General features: G+C 43.0%; 1 protein-coding gene and 1 non-coding gene across 2 annotated transcripts in view; both read left to right on the top strand.

Moving 5' to 3' along the window:
• Window positions 1-21,839, top strand: part of HK1 (hexokinase 1) — a 46,182-nt gene extending 24,343 nt beyond the window's left edge. The window contains exons 5-18 of the mRNA XM_054983060.1: window positions 35-130; window positions 1,666-1,765; window positions 1,862-2,045; window positions 3,484-3,639; window positions 5,210-5,443; window positions 7,798-8,102; window positions 9,365-9,513; window positions 9,629-9,748; window positions 10,744-10,839; window positions 12,726-12,825; window positions 14,286-14,469; window positions 15,173-15,328; window positions 17,768-18,001; window positions 19,482-21,839. Of these exons, the coding sequence (XP_054839035.1) occupies window positions 35-130; window positions 1,666-1,765; window positions 1,862-2,045; window positions 3,484-3,639; window positions 5,210-5,443; window positions 7,798-8,102; window positions 9,365-9,513; window positions 9,629-9,748; window positions 10,744-10,839; window positions 12,726-12,825; window positions 14,286-14,469; window positions 15,173-15,328; window positions 17,768-18,001; window positions 19,482-19,626 (2,259 nt within the window). The 3' untranslated portion in view covers window positions 19,627-21,839. The remainder of the gene's footprint in view (window positions 1-34; window positions 131-1,665; window positions 1,766-1,861; window positions 2,046-3,483; window positions 3,640-5,209; window positions 5,444-7,797; window positions 8,103-9,364; window positions 9,514-9,628; window positions 9,749-10,743; window positions 10,840-12,725; window positions 12,826-14,285; window positions 14,470-15,172; window positions 15,329-17,767; window positions 18,002-19,481) is intronic.
• Window positions 14,490-14,564, top strand: TRNAA-UGC (transfer RNA alanine (anticodon UGC)). The gene has a single exon. It is a non-coding gene; the product is annotated as a tRNA-Ala (tRNA).

The following is a 21,839-nucleotide window of genomic DNA, read 5'->3' as shown; positions in this document are numbered from 1 at the left end:
ATTTGGTCTCACTGTAATTGTTTAATTATATTAGGGTTTCCTGATAACCTGGACGAAACGCTTCAAAGCAAGTGGCGTTGAGGGAGCTGATGTAGTACAGTTGCTCAACAAAGCAATCAAGAAACGTGGGGTAAAGTTGTCCTTTAAATATGCATGCATTTCACAGATGCTTAGATATTAAATGGTTCATTGATTAAGTCTTGTTCTCCTAAGATGCAGTCATTGATACTTTTTATTAAGATGGATATTGGGGTTGGCAGCAGATTCCCATCGGAAACATTCCTGAATGGTTAGATCTGGGTGGGCAGATGTTTCAGCCGGAGGGTCACATTTGGATTCTTGCATGCTTTCGAAACCTCTGATGCTAGTTCTTGTTTCTGGTGCCAGAAGCAGTAAGAACTGGTGTAAAACCTGGACTCAGCAAAAGTGGACAGAGATCTAGATGTGGTCCTTTACCCCAGTCTGCTGCTCTTGATGGACTTGAGCTGTTTAATAAGTTTGCGGGCCTGCCACTGCTGCAGTCTGGTTGGCTGATGATCCTAGCAAATCAGGAAACAGCCTGTGGGCTGGATAAAAAGCTGTTGTGGATGTGGTCCTGGGCTATAATTTGCCCTCCTCTGGTTAAGATGTCTTGCTTATTTTGTGATGTTGCCACTTCGGTGTAGTGGTTAAGAGTGGCAGGACTCTAATCTGGAGAACTGGGTTTGATTCCCCACTCCTCCACTTGAAGCCAGTCCTTGGGCCAGTCACAGCTTCTAGGAGCTCTCTCAGCCCCACAGGGTGTTTTGCTGTGGGAATAATAATAACATACTTTGTAAACCACTCTGAGTGGGCGTTGCCCTGAAGAGCGGTATATAAATAGAATGTTATTGTTGTTGCAAAAAATACTAACTCAAGAAATTATTCAGAGTTCCAATACATTTTGGGCTCTTCGCTCCTTCAAGGGAATGTTGTGTGCCAAATGTAGGAATGTAAAAAGGAAAATTTGATTTGACAGAGATTCCTCAGGTTCCAACAATCCACTCTGAGTCAAAGTGGAGTGTTGGAATCATGTAGCAACAAAGCATGTTTGTTTATTTTTTTACTTCAGTGTAATGCTCACTGAATGGGATTTGTACCTAAGTACATATGCAGAAGATTGCAGTGTAAACCGAAAGTCCTTTCCAGGGCTTTTTTTCAGGGGGAACACGGGGGAACGGAGTTCCGGAACCTCTTGAAAATGGTCACATGGCTGGTGGCCCCGCCCCCTGATCTCCAGGCAGAGGGGAGTTTAGATGGCCCTCCGTGCCGCTTGGTGGCGCGGAGGGCCATCTAAACTCCCCTCTGTCTGGAGATCAGGGGGCGGGGCCACCAGCCAAGTGACCATTTTCTCTGAGGGCAACCCACTGAGTTCCGCCACCTCTTTTCCTAGAAAAAAAGTCCTGGTCCTTTCTATGCAGCTACCTTTGGCATGTAAATGATTGGTTTCTGGCTGGTAGAATTTGTAAAGAAGAAAAGGATGCAAGACTCTTAAGGAAAAACGATCTGTAGTAATAAGGACAAAACACAACCTCCTAGCTGACATATAAGCAGTATGTTAAGCGAATCTGTCAATGATTTATGATGCATGTCAAAATATGTTAATAACATTGCACAATATAAGAAACATTCCATTGCATTTTAAAGGATTATGATGCAGACATCATGGCAGTGGTCAATGACACCGTTGGAACAATGATGACCTGTGGGTTTGATGACCAGCGTTGTGAAGTTGGCATAATTATCGGTATACTGATGTTCAGTTCCTTTGCTCAGTGTAATACATATTGCAATTTTATTTTGTTTTGCAATCTGTTTGCTAATCCCACTCCTTTTTTCTAAGGCACTGGCACAAATGCCTGTTACATGGAAGAAATGAGACACATTGATCTGGTGGAAGGTGATGAAGGACGGATGTGCATCAACACTGAATGGGGAGCCTTTGGAGACGACGGCTCATTAGAAGACATCCGGACCGAGTTTGACAGAGAGATTGACCGGGGTTCCCTTAATCCTGGGAAGCAATTGTAAGTATGAATATGTTACTGTTGTCACTGTCCACAAAGGGTTGTGATTTCTTTGATCACTGATACTTCCACAATTTGCTATTACATTTGGCCTCCGTTTCCCTGAACCTCTTCATCCAACTTGTATTATTTTTTTGGAAAGGTGGGATATACTTCTTAACGAACTAAATAAAACATTCAGCAGAGATAATATGGGTTGCTTCCGCAAGGAGGTTTTATCTTTGTTTGCTATCCAACTGGAGCTTTGTGGGCGGGGGGCGGCACCCATATGATGTTGTCCTTTAATCTTCCACCCATATGATGTTGTCCTTCCACCCATATGATGTTGTCCTTTAATCTTCCACCCATATGATGTTGTCCTTTAATCTTCCGCTTTCTAAGTGAAAGCGTGTTTGCACACTATGTGAATGGGAAGAAGGTCCTGCCTGCTTCAGAACCATTTACCTTGCTCCAACCTCCTGCAGCTCCCCCCCCCTTCCACTAGATGGTTTTTCCCAGGCATTGTTAAAAATTGGTAATTGCCCGATTTCTATAACATCATAACTAGCTATTGCCACAATTAACTTAGTTCCTCTGCATCCCCAACTTTCATTTTTAAAAAAAATTCTAGTCTCTAGCACTTTTTGTTATGGAGGTATCCCTTTCTGCTTATTTTTCTGAATAAAAGCTGGGCAGTCAGAGGAACTATTTAGTTGTTGCAGTAGATAGATATAATGTTGTAGTGATCCAGCAATTACAGATTTTTTTTAAAAGGTTGCAATAAACTCTCTGATGATGTGATGGGAAAAGGGCACATGACAGAGGAAACAGCAGCAGCACAAATCTCCCAGTCCATTGTGAGTGCCTCTGCGTATGTCGTGGTGATGAGAGGGAAAGGGGAATCGTTGCCATGTGGAGGCAGTCTTAGATAATATTTGGGTTGGCGTTAATCATCATCATCCCTGGAAGAGGAGGAGGAGAATCTCAAAGGCTTGCAGTGAGATTACCAGTATGAGTTGGATCCAAAGCTATGCAAATACATATTTCCCTCTGCAGCCTTCTGCACTCCCGCAAATGTTGTTTGTAGTTCCGGAGAGCTCTCCAGAACAGTATGCAGTGGGAAGGGAGAATGAATTAAAATGCCCCTGTTTGCACAAGTGGAAATGGAACTTGGGATCCAACCCTATATTTTGATGTCATTTTATCTTCTTAATGGCTTTTGGAGGTAGGTTAGGGTACAAGATGCTCACTTACCCAATGCTATCCAGAAAGTTAAACATGGTCGAAGATGGTTTTGGACCTTAAGGCTGCAGTCGTACGCACCCTTAGTAGGAATTGTTCCATTGATTTAAATGGGACACGTGAGTAAAAGCATGAAGGATCAGCCTGGACATGTGCAGGTTCCCTACAAGTGTGTCTAAACTGGTTTATTTGTGATATATTTCTTTTATCACTACAGATTTGAGAAGATGGTCAGTGGCATGTACATGGGTGAACTTGTCAGGCTTATCCTTGTGAAAATGGCAAAAGAAGGTCTCATCTTTGAGGGGCGAATCACTCCAGAACTTTTAACCAAAGGAAAATTTGAAACTAAGCATGTTTCTGCCATAGAGAAGTAAGTGCTTTCTGAAGCTTTTGCTAGGCTTCCAAGCTGATGTCATTTTGTAATTATTAGAAGGGCAAAATATTTAGTCAGATTCTGAGAGCAGCTCCTGGATGGGCTTTTCAAAATGGATTTTTCTGTTTTATTGCCGTGTTAATAGCTGGTGCTAAAATTTTCCCGGCATCCAGATGTCACTGGAGACCTATCATGGGCTGAAGAGCCCTGGCTGATTGCTGCCATTAATTACGGAAAGCTTGACTTGGCCCTTGAAATACTCTGATATACATAGTCGAACTACGCTGGAATTTTGCTTCTATTTTACTGGTTCTCCTGTTTTTCAGTCTTTACTGTTGTTGTCCCTGCTTTTACAAACATAGCTCTGTAATCCTGGGTTTTCTTTTTTTATGTGTAAGTTGGAATTCTCAAGAGTTTAACAAGGCAGTGTTCTGAATGCCTTGAAGGGCACATGATTTTACTTTGCTGCTCTTACGATATAACTTTGTAGTAGTTCAGAAATGGGCCACAGTTTCCAGATCTGCTTGACCACCAAATTACCCTTTGATCATGTGTCTATTTAAAGGAGTTCCTCCACTGTAGTCTGTTTCCATAAGTGACTTTTCACTGCCCACCCAGAATTCATTTGGATTAGAAGGTGCAGTCTGCAAGGTATAACAGCGCTCCTATCAAATACGTCCCTGTGTGCATTCCTGCTTAGGGAGAGTTGCACATAGCTGAGGGAAACAAGTGTGTATTTGAGACAATGTAGCAAGGACATGAATGAGATAGGAGTCATCAGTGTAGGTATGATTCAGGGATATAAATACTCCAGGGTGAAGACCTTCCTGCACAATCTGATATGCACAGTCTATACTATTGTCAGGCTTTGGCCGGGGTGTAGCTGCACAGGGCATCAGTGTGCCTGAACTGCAGTCCTTGGCTGTGGACAGAGACTGCACAGGTCTCTGCTCTGTGGAAGGAGGGGGAGGTATACATCACCCTTGCTCCCTCTCTACCACTTGCGCGCCTGCTCAACCTGTCAGGGTCCCAGCAGCATCTTCCTGCTTCCAGCCTTCCACGGCTTCCACCCTCCTTGCCTCCTCCTTGCTCGCTGTTCCTTTTCTCTAGCTCTCCCTCACTCTTCTAACCTCCTCCTCACTCCTACTCAACCCACCCCGCCCTGTGGATGGACTTCTTATATCCCTTCACCCATTCCTGGCTCCACCTGCCAGCCACGTTCCCAGCACCACCCTAGCCATGCCCTTGGCTGTCCTAGGCAGCCACACCTGTGGCTGCTTTGCTCTCAGCCCCACCTGGTTCTGGCTGATTCCTTCTAGACTGCTTCCAGGCTGGGGTGTGGCCCTGTGCTGCCCTTCCTCTACTGTAGGTAAGGCTGCTGTCTTGCTGCTGGCTGGCTGTTTGTCCCTGCTTCCTGGGCTTTCTCCCTCTGGTCTGATCCCCTCCTGGTTGTCCTCACTCTCCCTGCCTGGGCTCCCGGGAACTTCTCATAGGATTGTGTTATTTAACCATGACTTTTAGAAATTCATCATAGATTTCAGTCTCCTAATTCCCTTTTTTTTTAAAGGAGCAAGGAAGGTTTGAATAAAGCCAAAGAGGTATTGACACGTCTTGGGGTCGAGCCCTCCCATGAAGACTGCATTGCTGTCCAACATGTGTGCACAATTGTTTCTTTCCGCTCCGCAAACCTGGTGGCTGCTACTTTGGGAGCCATCCTGAATCAGCTTCGGGACAATAAGGGAGTTGGCCGTCTCCGCACCACAGTGGGGGTTGATGGCTCTCTTTACAAGATGCATCCACAGTGAGTTTCTGTATGGTTTCCATAATTATCCTTGGGCACCTGTTAGGGATCGTCTCTTGCAAAGGTCAGACATGTAGCACGTCGAGCTGGCATTTGGACATGTGCTTAGGACTTGATCTAAGTAAACAGAACATTTGATACAGATAAGAGAGCGGGTTTCCTTTAACATCACAGTATAGAATGTTCAGAAGTGGCTAAGGAACCAGTTCTGGCCAGTCTGTTTCTCTGGCACATGCTTAGTAGGGACAGACTCTTCCAGTAGACAGTACTTGCAAACACTTGCTGCACGTGGCTGACAGAAAGTGGATTCTCCCATGTCTGGGTCATGAGATTATCCACATTATTTCTTTCCAGGTGCGTTATCTTATGCCATGAACATGCAAGGGGGTAATTTCTAATACCATGCAGAGCAATGGCACACCACTGAAGTGATATGATGTGGTGGCATCTCTGTGTGTGACCAGAAATGACTCCTCTCACATGAATGCGTAGTAGCGGACAGCTTTGCAAGGAATTATAAGTCAATATGTGAGTCCATCCTTAGGGTATCCTCCACTCGATGTCTTGTATTGGGCAATCTGAGTTCATAATAAAATGTCAAAAATAAGAGAAGTGCCCTGTTTCCAAACCCCGTTGACTCTGGACAGCAGCTGGATCCTGGGCTCCCTCACAGTCACAAGTGCAGTCCACAGACCACCTAACAAAATACGTGGGCTAAGTTTGGCTTCATTACATTGAAATCCAGTCTACAAATGTGAATTTGAAGCAATTAAGACTAAGCAGGTTGAAGTACAATTGCTGCAGTTTACGGGTTGACGAGTCAGTGTTGCTCTCCTCCTCCCCCCGCTTTTCCTTGGGGGTAATTGCTTTCCGTAGATCTTAACTGCAAACTATCTTTGCTTAGGGTTGTAGCCTCTGACTACCAAAGCGGTAAGCAATTGGTCAGTGAGGTGCTGCCACTCTGATCCCAAATCTACCTTCTCCTTATTTTACGTTTTTCAAAGCCGCAGTCCAAGCTAAAGCTCCAGGCTTTGGTGAGGAGTATATACCTCGAGGTTTCCTCGTCTTGGCCAACTTAGGGCCATATCATTTTTCAGCATCTGAAGCTTTAAGCCAAATTGTTTTTACTGGTTCATATTGAATTTTTAGCTTTTCCTCTGGCCCTCATAAAATCTACTTAGTCCCGTTTCTCACAACATGTAGAATTGGCCTCTTTTAAGATACTGTTGGAAACTGTGCATGAGAGGTCCTTGGGCTCACTTGTCAGTGTTTACTTTTAATACTCTGGCTTGATTTGGTCATATAGCCAACTGCCAATTTTAGTTTCCCCCAAATTAGTGGCTAATGCTTCCTTTGCAGTAGGACCCCTCAGTGTTAGCCTAGCTGCACTGGCACAGCTCTTCTGTGAGTGGCTCCCAGGCAGCTGAGGTAACATTAAAATGGGACAACCGCAAACGGGACCACTTGAGTGGATCTTAGAATTTGACATTTTTAGTAATTCAGTGATTGCAGTCAGACCCCAGCCCAGTGCTGGGTCATTTCAGCATTGTCTCAGCCATGCAGAGCCATTCGCAGTGAAATGTTTACCGTGTTAAGTTATATTTAAAGGCCCAATAGAGGATATTATTATTATGTTTGAGCTTTACTTCCAAGTAGCTTTGTTTAGGATTAAGGTGTTATGATGTCCCAGTCTGAATCTGCCATATCTCTCTGTTTTACTCTAAGTGGCGATTGCTATTCTTTTTGAATTTAATGTTCTAGCAGAGTGAGTTGTCAGCCTGTAGAGTGGTGGATGGCTTGAGAAGGAACTGAGGCATTCAGTTGACCTGTGTGATTCCATTGTGAAGGTAGCCCTTTTCATGTTGCATATGATGAGAGGAATGCTACATGCAATCCTCGGTATACATGATTGCTGTTGTGAGTGACACAGCAATCGTGCAATGTCGTGCAGCTTCAGTATGTGCAAACACATACTCTTGAAAATTCAGACTCAAGTGGCGCATACTGTGGATCATATGGAAAATATGTGTGTTTCCTGTTCCGTAGAAAAGGGTTATTGTGCATGCCAAGAGGATCAAGCATTGCACACTTTCCCAGTATATGAGATCAGAGCACCTGAAATGGGATGAAGTTATCCATGTGTTGTAGGATTAGGCTTCAGCAAATTGCCTCCCACACCCTTCCAGCCACTCATGTATTGGGCTAGATAGCTCTGTGCCTTTGTATGCAGCTTGTGTATCATGAGACGCTGCCTATTGTCAGACAGACTACTGCTATATAGTTGGCCTGATCTAGTAAATGTTTCCCTAGAATTAAAGGCGGCTCACATTCGTACTATGGTTTTCTTTCTGCAGATACTCTAGGCGGCTGCACAAAACAGTGAGGCGCTTAGTGCCCGACTCGGATGTACGGTTTCTGCTGTCCGAGAGTGGCAGTGGGAAAGGTGCTGCCATGGTGACGGCGGTAGCCTACAGGTTGGCCGAGCAGCATCGGCACATTGATGCCACCCTGGCTGAGTTCAAGCTCACGAACGAGCAGCTGCTGCAGGTGAAGAAGAGGATGCGGCTGGAGATAGAGGCTGGCCTCCGGAAGAAATCCCACGACCATGCCAAAGTCAAAATGCTGCCTACTTTTGTTCGCAGCACACCAGATGGGACAGGTGATCGCTCTCCTTTTGAAAGTGGCGTTACTTATAGGCTGCCCAATATTTTTCTAGTCTAGTGAGATTTTTGCAAAGTGAGGAAACCAAAACTCCATAGTCGGGGCTGCGCTCTTTCTGTGCATATTTCTCCCCCCCCCCACAAGCTACGCTTTCAGAAGGCACCCCTCCATATTGTCCTCCTCCACAAATTACTCTTAAACCTCCCCCAAGTTCAAAAAGAAGTTTGCTGATTAAGTGTGAGAATTTTTCAGAAGAGAAGTTTGAAGGGAGGTACTTTGTGCATACAAATACATGCTGGTGCTTTCCCCTCCTTTGGAAAGTTCTTGGCCCAAATCATACAGCTGAATAGATTTTGAATACATTAGATCTATTGACGATGTTCCATTACGGATCTTATTATGGATCTTACCTCCACAGATACAGAGAGCACAAGCCCATCAGAAAGAGAAAATAATAATACTTCGCATTAGTATAGTGCTTTCAGTTGTTCAGAACTCTTCATGTAACTTACAGTCGGCTGTAATCTTTACAACAATCCAGTAGAGTCATTTTATCCCCTTATGGCATACGGTTGCCTGAAGTCACCTAGTAAGTTGATGGCAGAGGTGAGATATGAATCCTGGCATTCCTGAACTATAGTTTAGTCAATCTATTAGCCACTCTGCTATCCCAGTTCATCCATGGAAGAATGAAATTAAGTTTCTGCCTACTTTTGCATTGTCCTTCATTGAGAATGACAGAACTCTGAGTGTAGCTTCTGGCTTCATCTGGAGCCGACACATACAAGCAGAGTTGCTGGGAAGTCTTGTCTATAGCTTGCAGAGTAAGGGACTCATTCTGTTACTTTCAGATACTTTCTGGTGGGCATTCCTTTTGATCTCATTTCTTCCATATTAAAGTATTCATCCTTTTGTTTGTGATGGGAAGAGACCTCTCTCTTCTATTTTGTTCAATGTAATTTTTAAAAGCAGCATTGATGCTGCTTTGAAAGAGTGCATCCTTTCATTGGAGGTGGAGAACCCTCTGCTGGCAAGTTTTCCACTTTTAGTGTGTATAGATCAGTAAATTTAGCATTTTCAGAATCTGTTGTCTCATAAAAGAATTTTTTAATGTCTTAGTTTCCCCTTATCTACCATTCTGTTATTTACAGAAAATCTCTTAAAGAGACCCACAACCTTAAGCAAATTTGTGTGAAACAAGAGTGAAGGCGTGGCCTGCTTTATTCCTAAATTCTTACCTGTTGAATGTTTTCTTGGCAGAAAATGGGGACTTTCTGGCTCTGGATCTTGGAGGAACGAACTTTAGAGTTTTGCTTGTGAAGATTCGAAGCGGAAAAAGGAGAATGGTGGAGATGCACAATAAAATATATGCAATTCCCGTAGAGGTCATGCTGGGGACTGGAGAAGAGGTGAACTTCTTTAAGTGTTCTGGATTTTGTTTTACAAAATTGTTGCTGCTCAAAGACTGCTGAGCATGTATCCTTAAAACAATGTGTACTGATGCAGACTTTCTTTTCTAAAAAGCTGTTTGATCACATCGTTTCCTGCATCTCGGATTTCCTGGATTACATGGGAATAAAAGGCGCCCGACTGCCCCTGGGCTTTACATTCTCTTTCCCTTGCAAACAGACAAGTTTAGACGCTGTAAGTTGTTTTTCTTTTTGTTATTATATAATTCAGTTTTTCAATATATCTTTTGATGGCATATTTTAAGCTGCAGTTTATTGGCTGAGAAGATGCATGCTAGAATATTTGTAGCCCACCCTGTAGCCATCTCTTTACTTGCTTAATCAAACGCTTGGTAGGATCAGGAAAATCTCCAATCTCAGGCTTTCAGATTTCTGGGTAGAATACTTGGCCTCTATGCCCCCTCCCCGATTATTGACAGAAGCATGACACAAACTGGGCCCCTCTTCATTTGACATGTATTTATAATAACAAATAGTGTGCGGCAAATGTTTTGCATGCTGTCCCTAATCAGTGATAGAGGAAATCCTGAACAATTAACGTGTGTGTGTGTGTGTGTGCTCAAAATGATGATCAAGTCAAGGTCCAAATGAGATGCTACGAGGAAGGAGTAACTGCCATTGACCTGCATATCCTCGGTAACGTAGTGAAAGAAGAAGCATGATATCGTTATACATTTCCCCATCCCTGCTCCACTTCATTGGCTGCCATTTGTGGTGGGCAAAAACAGTATGGAGGGGAGACATTTCCCCCATTTCTATTGCTTCACGTGGAGGTATTGTGTGCATGTGCAGTAGCACAAAGGGGAAAACTCTCCTTCCCTGCACTGTTTTTGCACGGGACAGGGGAGGGGGGAAGCTTGGGAGAAGGGCAGGAGCTTTCCCTCCCCCCGGTGGCAACTTTCTTGAGCCTATTTGCATGCTGTTTTTTTAATAGAATCCAATCCCCGAGATGATGTGTGTTTGCACATAACACCGGATTGGCCGTGGAGGACTCTTAAAAGAAGTAATGTGTAGAGTGACTGTTAACTTTGATCTTCGTGGATGAGTTTCTGGTGCCATCTGCTGACTAGATCCAGTATTGCTTCTGGATGCCGTAGGGGCAGCTGGCTCCAGCTGAGTCTGGTACCATAATGAATGAAGTCAGAAATAGAATCTCTCTTTACTTTTCAGGGCATCCTTCTGAATTGGACCAAAGGTTTTAAGGCTACTGACTGTGAAGGAGAGGATGTTGTTAATTTGCTACGGGAAGGAATTAAAAGAAGAGAGGTGAGGGTTTTGTTTGACTCCTTAGAATAAAGTTAGCAGGTGGTGGTCATCATTTTGTACTATTGATCTTGAGTAACTGGTACATCTTCACATATACCTCTTTTGCATCAGTAAAAATAGGGTACGTTTCTGAAAGTTAAAATATGCATAAGGAAATTGGTCAAACAATGTAGATCCTCCTATTTAATCAAAGCTATATTGTTTTCTTATTCTTGTGGATGATTCAAAAAAAGTTTCTGGTCTACAAATATGTAAGATGTAGGATTCTATTGTTGTTGTTAGTATGGTATGACGTTTTTTATCGTATGAAATTCATATTGGTATGTAAGTAATACAATGGGTCTAAAGGCTTGTAGGCCAGGTTTGTAATATAACTATTAATACATCACTATACCTTTATTAAAACTTAAAAATGGGAACAAAAGATTGGATTAATTCCAGATAGTAAGTGGCAATGTATTATATGGCAGAAGTAATTCCATTTTAGCTTTGGTAAAAATGTCTTTATGTTATATTGTATATTCCAATTAACAGAAATGCAATGATGGTTATTATTACAATTTTGTAAAAGCAAAATTACACAGATTAGCACATCAGAAGAGATACAATATAACCTGCCAATGGAACCGGTAGTACTTTTTGCTAGGTTGCTTGGAAGATATAGTAGTTGAGAAAATTGTGGGATTAGTGCTTAGTTTCTCTGTCATAAGGGAAAAAATAACAGTGCTGACCAAACTACATGCAATGTTTTTTTTAATCAGTTGCGTCTGGACTTCTCCTGATCCCTTCCACTTGTGCATTTTTGAAACAAAGATATCATCAGAAATTTGAACCTTTTGTACATACGTATGGTTTGATTATATGCTTGGCTTTTCGGAGTTGCAAAACAGAACAGACATCCACTGGCACCTTAGAAACTAGCAGAATTTATTCCAGCATTTATGAGTTAGAGCTTACTTCATAAGATGCTGGATTCATGAAAGCTTAAGCTGGGACAAATTTTGTTAGTTTTGGTTCCACTGGACTTCTGTTTCATTTATTTTTCTAGAATTTTCCTGAGTTATTAGAGATAGGCACGAACTGAAACATAAACCAAAATTAAGCACGAACCAGGCCGGTTTGTGGTTTACGAACTACGGTTCGTCAGAGCCCATTTCTGACAAACCACCACGAACTTTAGGCTGGTTCGTTTGGTTCGTTTTTTGGTTCCTCACTGCAGACAACCTGGTGCCAGTCAATTGGTTTCGTAGGCAACAGGGGATGGACTTCCTGCAGACCTTCTGCTGACCCGGAAGTGATGATTTTCTGACCTGGATGTGATGTTTTCATGAACCAAACAAACCGGTTCACGAACCAGGGGCAGGTTCGTGAAAGTTCGTTGTTCGTGGTTTGTGAAATTTGACGAACCACGAACCACATGGTTCGGGTTTTTTTCCGGTTCGTGCCCATCTCTAGTTGTTATTTGTAATATCGAGTGTGCAAAGAAGGAGTGACTCTCTTCTAAATAAAAGTTTTTAAAAAACGGCCCCAGTGATCTTCTCTTTTTTGGTTGCTGTGTAAAAGCGTCCCCAAAAGATGTACTAATGTAGCCGTGTGGTTACATAAAACAAATTTAAATGTATCCCCATAGAAGATAGGTGGAAATAAGAAGTAGAGGCATCTATTTTTATATAACAATGATACTGCAGTAGGTATTTGCTGAAACATACTTCTGAGATTGGACACTGGCATGTATTCAGTTGCTCCTATACAGAACAAAACTGTTGTATTCAGGTATTATTAAATAGCAAATATAGGCTAGTTCCCCTGCATTGTAATAGAGACTGACTGTTGATTTGATGCACTGCAAGAAAAGGCATTGTGGTATCATATTGTTTCTCCCGAAGGAATTTGACTTAGATGTTGTGGCTGTGGTGAATGATACGGTTGGGACAATGATGACTTGTGCCTATGAAGAGCCAAACTGTGAAATTGGACTCATTGTAGGTATGAGCTTGTTCTTTCATTTGATTTTTTTAATGTTATTTAAAAATCCACGTAGATGTTAAAGAGTGATTTCACCAGTTCCAGATTGCTCTGAGGAACATTTTTGCTGTTAGTTACACCAGCCATGTAGTTGCAAAATTTAACAGTACGTTCCTGTGCAGAATTACTCCTGTCTAAGCGAATTGAAATCAGTGGGCTTAGAATGGAGTGACTTTTCATAGGATTGCATTGGAAGAATCCTGATGGCGACGAGATCTCTTACTAATACTGCTTCAAGAGGCAAGTCTGGTGCCAAGCAAGTGGCATCCTGTTGGAAAACGCAAGAAGAATTTGATGCTGAAACAGATTCTGTCAAACAGTTCAATGACGGAGGGGCACATGGTATGAATACCGAAGGTCCTAGGTCCAATCCTGGCATCTCCACTTAGTAGAGCTGGGGAAAACCCCAGTCTGAGAGCCTGGAGTGCAACTGCCAATTGGAACAGGTAATACTGGTGCAGATGGACTATGATCTAACCTGGTATAAGGCAGTTTTGGTCATATTATTAGCTAGAACCATGTAATGTGAGTTAAGTATTTTGGTCTGCAGCACTCTATTCGCACTGTCTTTGAGCACCAGACAAGAAGGGAAAAGGGCGATTACTGATCTGATCAGAGCTTTTGTTCCATTTTGTAATTGTGCTAAATCCATTCTGAGTAGTCTTTGCTACTTCAGGAGTGATATTTTTTCAAGACTGTTTCTTTAAAAAGGTGTATGGTAGCAAGTGCAACATTCTCTAACTAATTTGAATTTGATAGTGGTACAGTTCTGCCTAAACAGCCATGCCGTTAAGGATTCTGATAGGGCCTTCTACCATGTTTAGAAAACTCAAGGAGAAGAGGACACTAAAGTGTGTAAATTGAAAATGTGGACACACATCCCTGTTTGATTGTGACTTTTGTAAGGCCACCTAGTGACCATAAATGCTCAACCTAATCTACCTCAGAAGTTTTTCCTGAGGGAAGAAAATAGGGCTGAGGCAAAAGGGCAGGAAGCCTTTGAAAAGTCACTCAAAAGTAGTATGTTTTCAGCTTTGCTGAAAAAATTCATGATTTAGAGCCCCCTTTTTTCAGCATTTTTGAGTGATTGCCTCAAAATGAGGTGAAAGCCTTCACTCTGGAATCATTTTTCCCAAATGATGCCAGCACAAATGCAAATCTAAGTAAACTAGATATCCCTGAATATAGGGCTTGTCATTATCGAGGTGTGTCAACAAACGCTTTTTTCCCCTTCAACAATCTGACATGACAACTTGCCATTTCTCTTAGTCACCATGTGATTTCCAGTTGGCTTAGATTGCCCATGTGGCTGATCCAGGAAACATTGTTTTTACTCTCAGTTGCCTTCATTTGCCCTCAGTGACCTCATGATGGACAGATATACAGTTCTGCCCTTGAATTGAAATATTTTCTCATTCTAGGAACTGGTAGCAATGCATGCTATATGGAGGAAATGAGAAACATAGAGATGGTCGAGGGAGAGCAAGGAAAGATGTGTGTGAACATGGAGTGGGGTGCCTTTGGGGACAATGGATGCCTAGATGATATCAGGACAATCTATGACAAAGCTGTTGATGAATACTCATTGAACTGTGGCAAGCAAAGGTAATTACTGCTTAAATATGGGAGGGGCTGTGGCTCAGTGGTAGAGCTTCTGCTTTGCATGCAGAAGGTCCCAGGTTCAACCTCTGGCTTCTCCAGTTAAAAAAGATCAGGGAACAGGTGATATAAAAGATATGAAAGGCCTGAAATCCTGGCGAGCCACTTCCGGTCAGTATAGATGATACTGACCTTGATCATCTAAGACAACGTCATGTGTCCAAGACAAAAAATACAGCCTCTGGCAATGCTTCCTCATGTATTCTGTGTGTGTGGAGGCAGCTCCCCACCCCCCAGAACTAAGGGAAGTAACTCCCCTATTCCCCCCCCCCCCAAACTGGTAATATTGACACAGAGCCTACATAGACGTTCATCTGATACTGACGGAGCTGTAATGAGCATGTCGGTATCCACATAGTAAGAGAAAGGAAGGGCAAGTTTGGCCTCTTCTCTTGCCACCCTCCTGTTTCATTGTAGGGGAAGTCCACTGCACATAACTGTGCATAACAGTCCATTGCACATAACAGTGGACCTATTTTTAGTTTCATTGTCTTGTTGATATTGTTCCCTGCTCTTACTCAAGGAAAACTCCCCTTGACATTTAACAAAGGCTTTCCATGATCAAGAATTAAATGCCGGCCCAGGGCTCCAGGCTATGAGCATTGTGGCTCCCTCCTTTCTGAACCAGTGTTTCCATCTATGGTTGTAGGTATGAGAAGATGATCAGTGGAATGTACTTGGGGGAAATTGTCCGCAACATTTTGATTGATTTCACAAAAAGAGGCTTCCTCTTCAGAGGTCAGATTTCAGAAGCGCTAAAAACTAGGAGTATTTTTGAAACCAAATTCCTTTCCCAAATTGAGAGGTGAGTGATCTAGATATTCCTGGACTAGGGCTTCTTGTTATCAAGCTATGTTAATAACAACTTTCTTTCTCAGCAGTCTTACTTGACAGCATGACAGTAATGCTGCATATCAGTGTGTATGTGTTTTTTGTGTTTTCTAGCTTTTGGGAGTAGTGATCTAAGGGTTCGCTTTCAAAATGAGCTTCCTTTTTATTGCAAACATATACATCCCTTGGTGGTGCTGTAATACCTCTGCTCTGCCACTAAGGGTCTCTCTAGACATGCAGGTTTTTAAAGTCTTGGCTCTGGGTTCGCCAGACCCAGCTCGAGTTTCTGCAGCCACGCAGCAGTTTAAAAAGTAAATGGTTGTTAAAAAATAAAGGAAAGACCAAACAGCCGCAGAATGCCTCCATGGGGGAAGGAGGGGCTTTTCCCTCAAGTTGTTTTCTCACGTCACAATAGCATGAGGGGACTTCCTCCCTGTTTTTACTGCTCCTTGTGCATAGAATATTCCACGTGGAGCAGAAAAAATAGGGGGAAAACCTCCCTCCCCTGCTCTTTTGACAGGGGAAAATGGCTTGGGGGAGGACACGAATGAGCCCCTCCTCCCCCAGGGAGGCATTCTGAGGCTGTTTGGGCTGTCCTTTATTTTTAACAGCTGTTCCCCAAAGCTGCTGTGTAACTGCACATCTAGCTTGGCCCTTAGTGTTCCTATAGTGATATTTTTCTTCAGAGTAAAGGGAGAGAGAAAACAGGACCATAGCAGCCCGGCCTCCAGCACAGTTGCTCCTTCATTAAGTGTTTCTAGTTTAGTGGGATAAACCTCTCCAGTTCCATCAATCCAAAATGCACATAATGCGTGCACAAGTAACCCTACAAGAGTTAAGATTGGTAAAGTGCAAAGGAAAAGGTTCCCTTCAAGTATAAGAGGCAGCGTTTTTAATCTTAGGGGTTTTCATACTGCCATTGATGCAAATAAGATGAAGCAGACGGGATAATTCAAACAAGCTCAGGTGGGTCAATAGAGGAAGGTTTGATCCTTTCTGTGTTTAAGCAGTGAACATTTCGGCATGATGATTCCTTCTCCATAATGTTAAATTTGAATGCTAGAAGTGTTTAATTGGAGATCGCTAAATACACTGAGGCAGGATTAGGGGTGCTTGGATACCTGCCAGTTTGGCTCACTTCTTGTTCACCAGTAATGATCAGGCGGCCAGTTAGTAGATGGGCTATTCAGCTGTTCACAACATGTGTGTGTTTATTCACAGAAACAGGCAACTTGCAGCTATCAGGGATTAGCTGAAGTTTACTTCTGATCTGCTAGGGGAAATTTTGTTCTGTAGCCAGCATTTTTTGGGAGGGGGTAGGTGGGAAATCAGGAGCCAGATTCTTTTGATTTCCCATCCTGGAAACTCGACTGCCTTCCTTGCTGAGATGCAGAAAATTTGACAGGCATTTCCTTTCTCTTCTCCCCACCCAAAGCGGTTTGTTTGGGCTGCAGAGAAAAGGAGCAAAACAAGCTCTTTCTCCATTCCCTTTTGCTTTTGTCCTCACCCAGCTTGGAGGGGAAGGAAGAGAAATGAGCTCTTTCCCCTTTCCTTGTTGCAGTTTCCCTGTGTAGCTGTTTTGCTTAAGGGTGGTGGTGAATCAGAGCCCTACACCCTTTTGATCCCTATATCAACTGTGAGTTGGCTTCTGACCAAGAGGAGGCGGCAGACTTAGTGTTTGGCAGCTGTTTGAGTTGCATGATACAATCCAAACATATCCTTGATCAACTCATTGATTATAGTCTGAGAGCCAGTTTGCTGTAGTGGTTAAGAGCGGCAGGACTCTAATCTGAAGAACCAGGTTTGATTCCCCACTCCTCTGCTTGAAGCCAGCAGAGTGACCTTGGGTCAGTCACAGCTCTCTCAGAGCTCTCTCAGTCCCACCCACCATAGGGTGATTGTTGTGGGGATAATAATAGCACACTTCGTAAACTGCTCTGAGTGGGCATTAAGTTGTCCTGAATGTTATTGTTGCTGTTGTTATTATTATGAAGTCCAACCAACAAACAAAATTCACAGTATCCATACGGAGGAGTCTAGGTTGCTTAAAACTTTTCTTGATTCGTTGGAAGTGTTAATTATATCGTATGAGAAATGGCAAAACCTAAAGTGATAGACATATGATTATGGCCAAATAATAAAAATCTGCTCATAAATCTGTTCTTGATAATCCCAATGTGTTCCAACCTTCTTGAGAAGAATCATCAAATAAGATCTTAAATAAGATTTGTACTATATTTGTAATGAGTCATGCCAGCATCTGGCTGTAGAAGGATGTGAGCTTTATGTCTCAATTTTGCTGATGCTTTAACTGTGAAAATATATTGCCTTGGTGCTTGGTGCCAGACCCGAAATGCAAAGGCTTCATCTGGAAACAAGCTCAAAGATCTGCTTTGTTGGTTTTTCTCCACAGTGATAGGTTAGCACTGCTTCAGGTCCGCACAATCCTCCAACAGCTGGGTCTAAACAGCACCTGTGATGACAGTATCATAGTCAAGACCGTGTGTGGGGCAGTGTCGCGAAGGGCTGCCCAGTTGTGTGGAGCTGGAATGGCAGCTGTAGTAGACAAAATAAGAGAGAACCGAGGATTAGACCATCTGGATATAACTGTGGGAGTAGATGGTACCCTATATAAACTTCATCCACAGTAAGTGTTGAAAAGTTTACGTTTCCTACTCTCTGTGTCTCTTTTGGAGCAAGTACAACCTGAAGTTTGGAGCTCTATGAACAGTTATAAAATTTTTTTTCCATCCATGGCCAGTAGGTGTTTGGAATGCTGTGGGCAAAGAACATAGCAAGGGTTTTGCTCTGTCATCCTCCATGGTGGATGACAGAGCAAAATTGCCTAGATTGTAAACCAGTAGCTACATTGGTCAGGCTGTGTATAATGCTTATTACTGATGGGTTAATTTTATTTATAGTCCATAGAGTCTAGCCCAGGATGAAGAAAGACCGAAACGGGAATTGGAAATAGCAAGCTGTAGCCCGTCGGCTAGGTGTCTCTGGACACGTCCTTTTTCCACTCTTGGACATATGGACATTTCCTGTGTGCATCTTTCCATCTGTCTACACTCTCCCACCACCAGAATATTCATTGTATATAGAAATATATTTATTGTCTACCCGATAGACTACCTCTTCTTGTATATATATGCACTTTAAATCTTGTTTGAGATATATTGCACCTCTGCACTGTTGCACTTTGGATTTAATACAAAAATTTATATCAACCTTGCATGATTAATTTTTGTGACCCTGGTTGTTGTACTTGTGTTGTCTGTATAGCCGGGGGTTCCTTTTGTTGGTTTGCTATCCTCCATGGTGGTGCAAGGAGCCGGTATGGCTCAGTGTAGCTTTGGGAGGAGCATGAGGACTGTGGGCGGGGCTGCAAGGAGCAGGCTTCTTGTCAGAAGTGCCACAAAGAGTTGCAGTGGGGTAGATCTTACAGGGGACAGGCCATGGCTTAGTGGCAGAGCATCTACTTTGCATGCAGACGAACACAGGGTCACCCTCGAACATCTTCGGTTAAAAAGATCCGGTCGCAGGCAATGCGATGGGAGACTTGGGAGAGCTGCTTCCTGTGTGGATAGACAATACTGAACTTTACTTTTGTTGAGTTTCTCTGCAATGAATCTCTTAAGAAGAAACTGATAGCAGTGAAGCAGAGGTATGCACATTCAAAGAGACATAGAACACTGCGTAGCATCAGCTCGCTCTTCCAGTGAGGAATTCAACTTCTTAACAGGGAAAGTTAAGTTTGTTTCCTGCAGTGTTCCTGTTGCAGTAGCTCCAAGAACCTCAGGCCTTTCTGCAAGGTATTATACTTGGTAACTGGGGGTTGAGTGGATGGAAGTTATAAGGAGGAATTCACTTTGCACCACAGCAGCTTCTGGCTTTCCTCTGTCACCTGTTGCCCGCTGCATCCGTAGTGAATAGGTGACTCTGTTTACATGGGCTGCAAGGAGAGTCCTGGGCTGACTGTTCTCTTTCTGTGTGCTTCTGACACAGCAAAGTAGGAAGCTGTAAGAACAAACATGTTTGGGGAATCTGAGAAACCTTCAGTGATGTTGCTATCTGTGAACCGGTGAGGGAAATGCCTACTAAACCTTCCATTTTGTCTTCCATAGCTTTTCAAAGGTCATGCACCAAACTGTAAAGGACCTGGCACCCAAATGTGACGTGACATTCCTTCTTTCCGAAGACGGCAGTGGCAAAGGGGCTGCCCTCATCACTGCAGTGGGATATAGGCTCCGTGATGCTGAGCATAACTGAACTCCTCTGCAGCACCGGCGAATTCTGCCTTCCGCGCACTTTCTTGTAAAGCAGTGGCTCTGTAGTCTGAACTGGCAAGGACCCCTACCCCCCCCCCCAAACCCACTGCTTTATGAAGAGTTGAAAATAAAATAGGATACTGAATAGAGCGTGTTGTTGCTGATAATATCTCCCAGCTCTGAACCCTCGTCTACATGTGTCTTTTTTCTGCCCTTTTTGGTATATTCCCTATGTGTAGGTCATAAAAAAGGATCTATAATTTAAACAAATGTCAAAAGAAAGTTTATAAATTGAGGTCTAAAATTACCACCAGATATGTGAACAAGAGTGGGTGTCCAGTGTATTCTTTCCAGCTGCTACTACATCCATGGTAAATACCTAGACCCACCTATCTGCCTGAACATGAGACAGATGCTTATGCAAAGGGTACTTAGAGCTTCCCCTCTGGATTTTTGCATAACATTATTTCAGTTTTCAAACAACCAGAGAGCTTTCACAGCTGTTGGAAAGCACTGTATGCTTATGTAAGTCTCTATCGTTGGATTTCTCTTAACAAGCTGAATTGTCCTCTGTTCACATTCAGTCATGGGGTTGGGGAGGGGGAGACTCTTCCTATACATCTAATATCACATCAATATTTCCCATGGTTTTGGTGACTGATGTTATTTCCAAATGAGACATATTGTTTCAAAGGCAAGTCTTTGCGAGTAAAATCAAGTAAATGATTGGCCTGGGGTAATCCAAATCTCTAGTCAAGAAAAAGTCATGCATTTCTATGTCCTGATCTTGGTTTGGCATATTCCATAGAATTTGGATTTGAGAGGGTCTTTTGTTCCCACCTTCTGACTTTGAAGGCCACTTCCAATGTAACTTCGTTAGCTCATTGATAGACTTCGTGAAGCAATCCTGCGAGCAGCTGGGGATGGAAATGTCATGTGCTGACTGCAACATTTCATTAGCTGTATCTGAATACTGGATTTCTCTTGGGTCCAATTCATGGATGTGTCTTCTGGGAAAAAATGGTTTCGATGGCTAATCCTCATATCCTCATATGACAAGACTTTTTAATGTACTCTGTGTACGTAGAATTTGACATCACTCTGAGTCTATAGCCAGACTGGCTCAGGGCAAAAAAGGAAAAGATCTCCTTCCATTAACATCAGTGGATTCCACTTGATGCTGCAAATCCACAGTGATTTTAGGGAAGCCAAATTATACCAATGATATTCTGGAAATGAACACAAATGACTTGTAAAGTGGCATCAACTTCAGAATCAGACTTCACAATATATAGTTAGAGCAGTATAATCAGGGCTTTTTTCCCAGCTGGAACGTGGTGGAAGGGAGTTCCGGAACCTCTTGAAAATGGTCACATGGTTGGTGGCCCCGCCCCCTGATCTCCAGACAGAGGGGAGTGAGTGGTGCAGAGGGCAATTGAAACTCCCCTCTGTCTGGAGATCAGGGGGCGGAGCCACCAGCCATGTGACCATTTTCTCTGAGGGCAACCCCCTGAGTTCCACCACCACTTTTCCCAGAAAAAAAGCCCAGAGTATAATAATTTCATAAAGATCTAGCTTCAAGGAACAATTATGGCTTCAGTCCAGACCAGGGTGGAGTAAAGAAGATGAAGGCACCCGGAAAAGCAATCTGATAAACATAATACCAAACAGACCAAGTAGAAAAGGTGTCTCGGTGCATAAACCAGACGAATCGTAATTATGAGGTCGCTTGCAATTTGAGCTAGACAATGAAGGTAGCCATGTGGTAATTGTTTTCTCAGAGGAGGAGGAGTTTGGCCAAACTTAGGAAGTGTATGTGAGTCCAAAACAATAGCAACTATTGCCTGTTGCGCTTCTGTTCTCCAGGATATGAATTGATGATTTTTTGCAAGACCTTGCCCTCATTATTGGTAAAAGGTGGGGGTGGAATTTCCATACTGTTCAATTTCTCAATATCTGGATTGCCCTAGCTGCTGATAAACATTTCAATATTCATTATGGCACACTGTGATCGAATGTTGTATGGTAATGTGAGTCACAAGCCGTAACCTCAGCTTTAAGTGTGTGTGGGTGTGGGCGTCTTTCTGAAGAACTGCATGATCACTTGCTTTTTTGCAATGTAGAAAGTCTTTTTACATTGCCCACTAGTAGCCACGATACTAGTGCAAAATGGATATTTGTGACATTATTAAACTTTTTTTTGATGTGTGTTTA

Source organism: Eublepharis macularius, chromosome 6 (assembly GCF_028583425.1).
Source record: "Eublepharis macularius isolate TG4126 chromosome 6, MPM_Emac_v1.0, whole genome shotgun sequence".
NCBI lineage: Eukaryota > Metazoa > Chordata > Lepidosauria > Squamata > Eublepharidae > Eublepharis > Eublepharis macularius.
The sequence above is the reverse complement of the archived record's forward strand: the minus strand, read 5'-3'. Positions and strand labels throughout refer to the sequence as shown.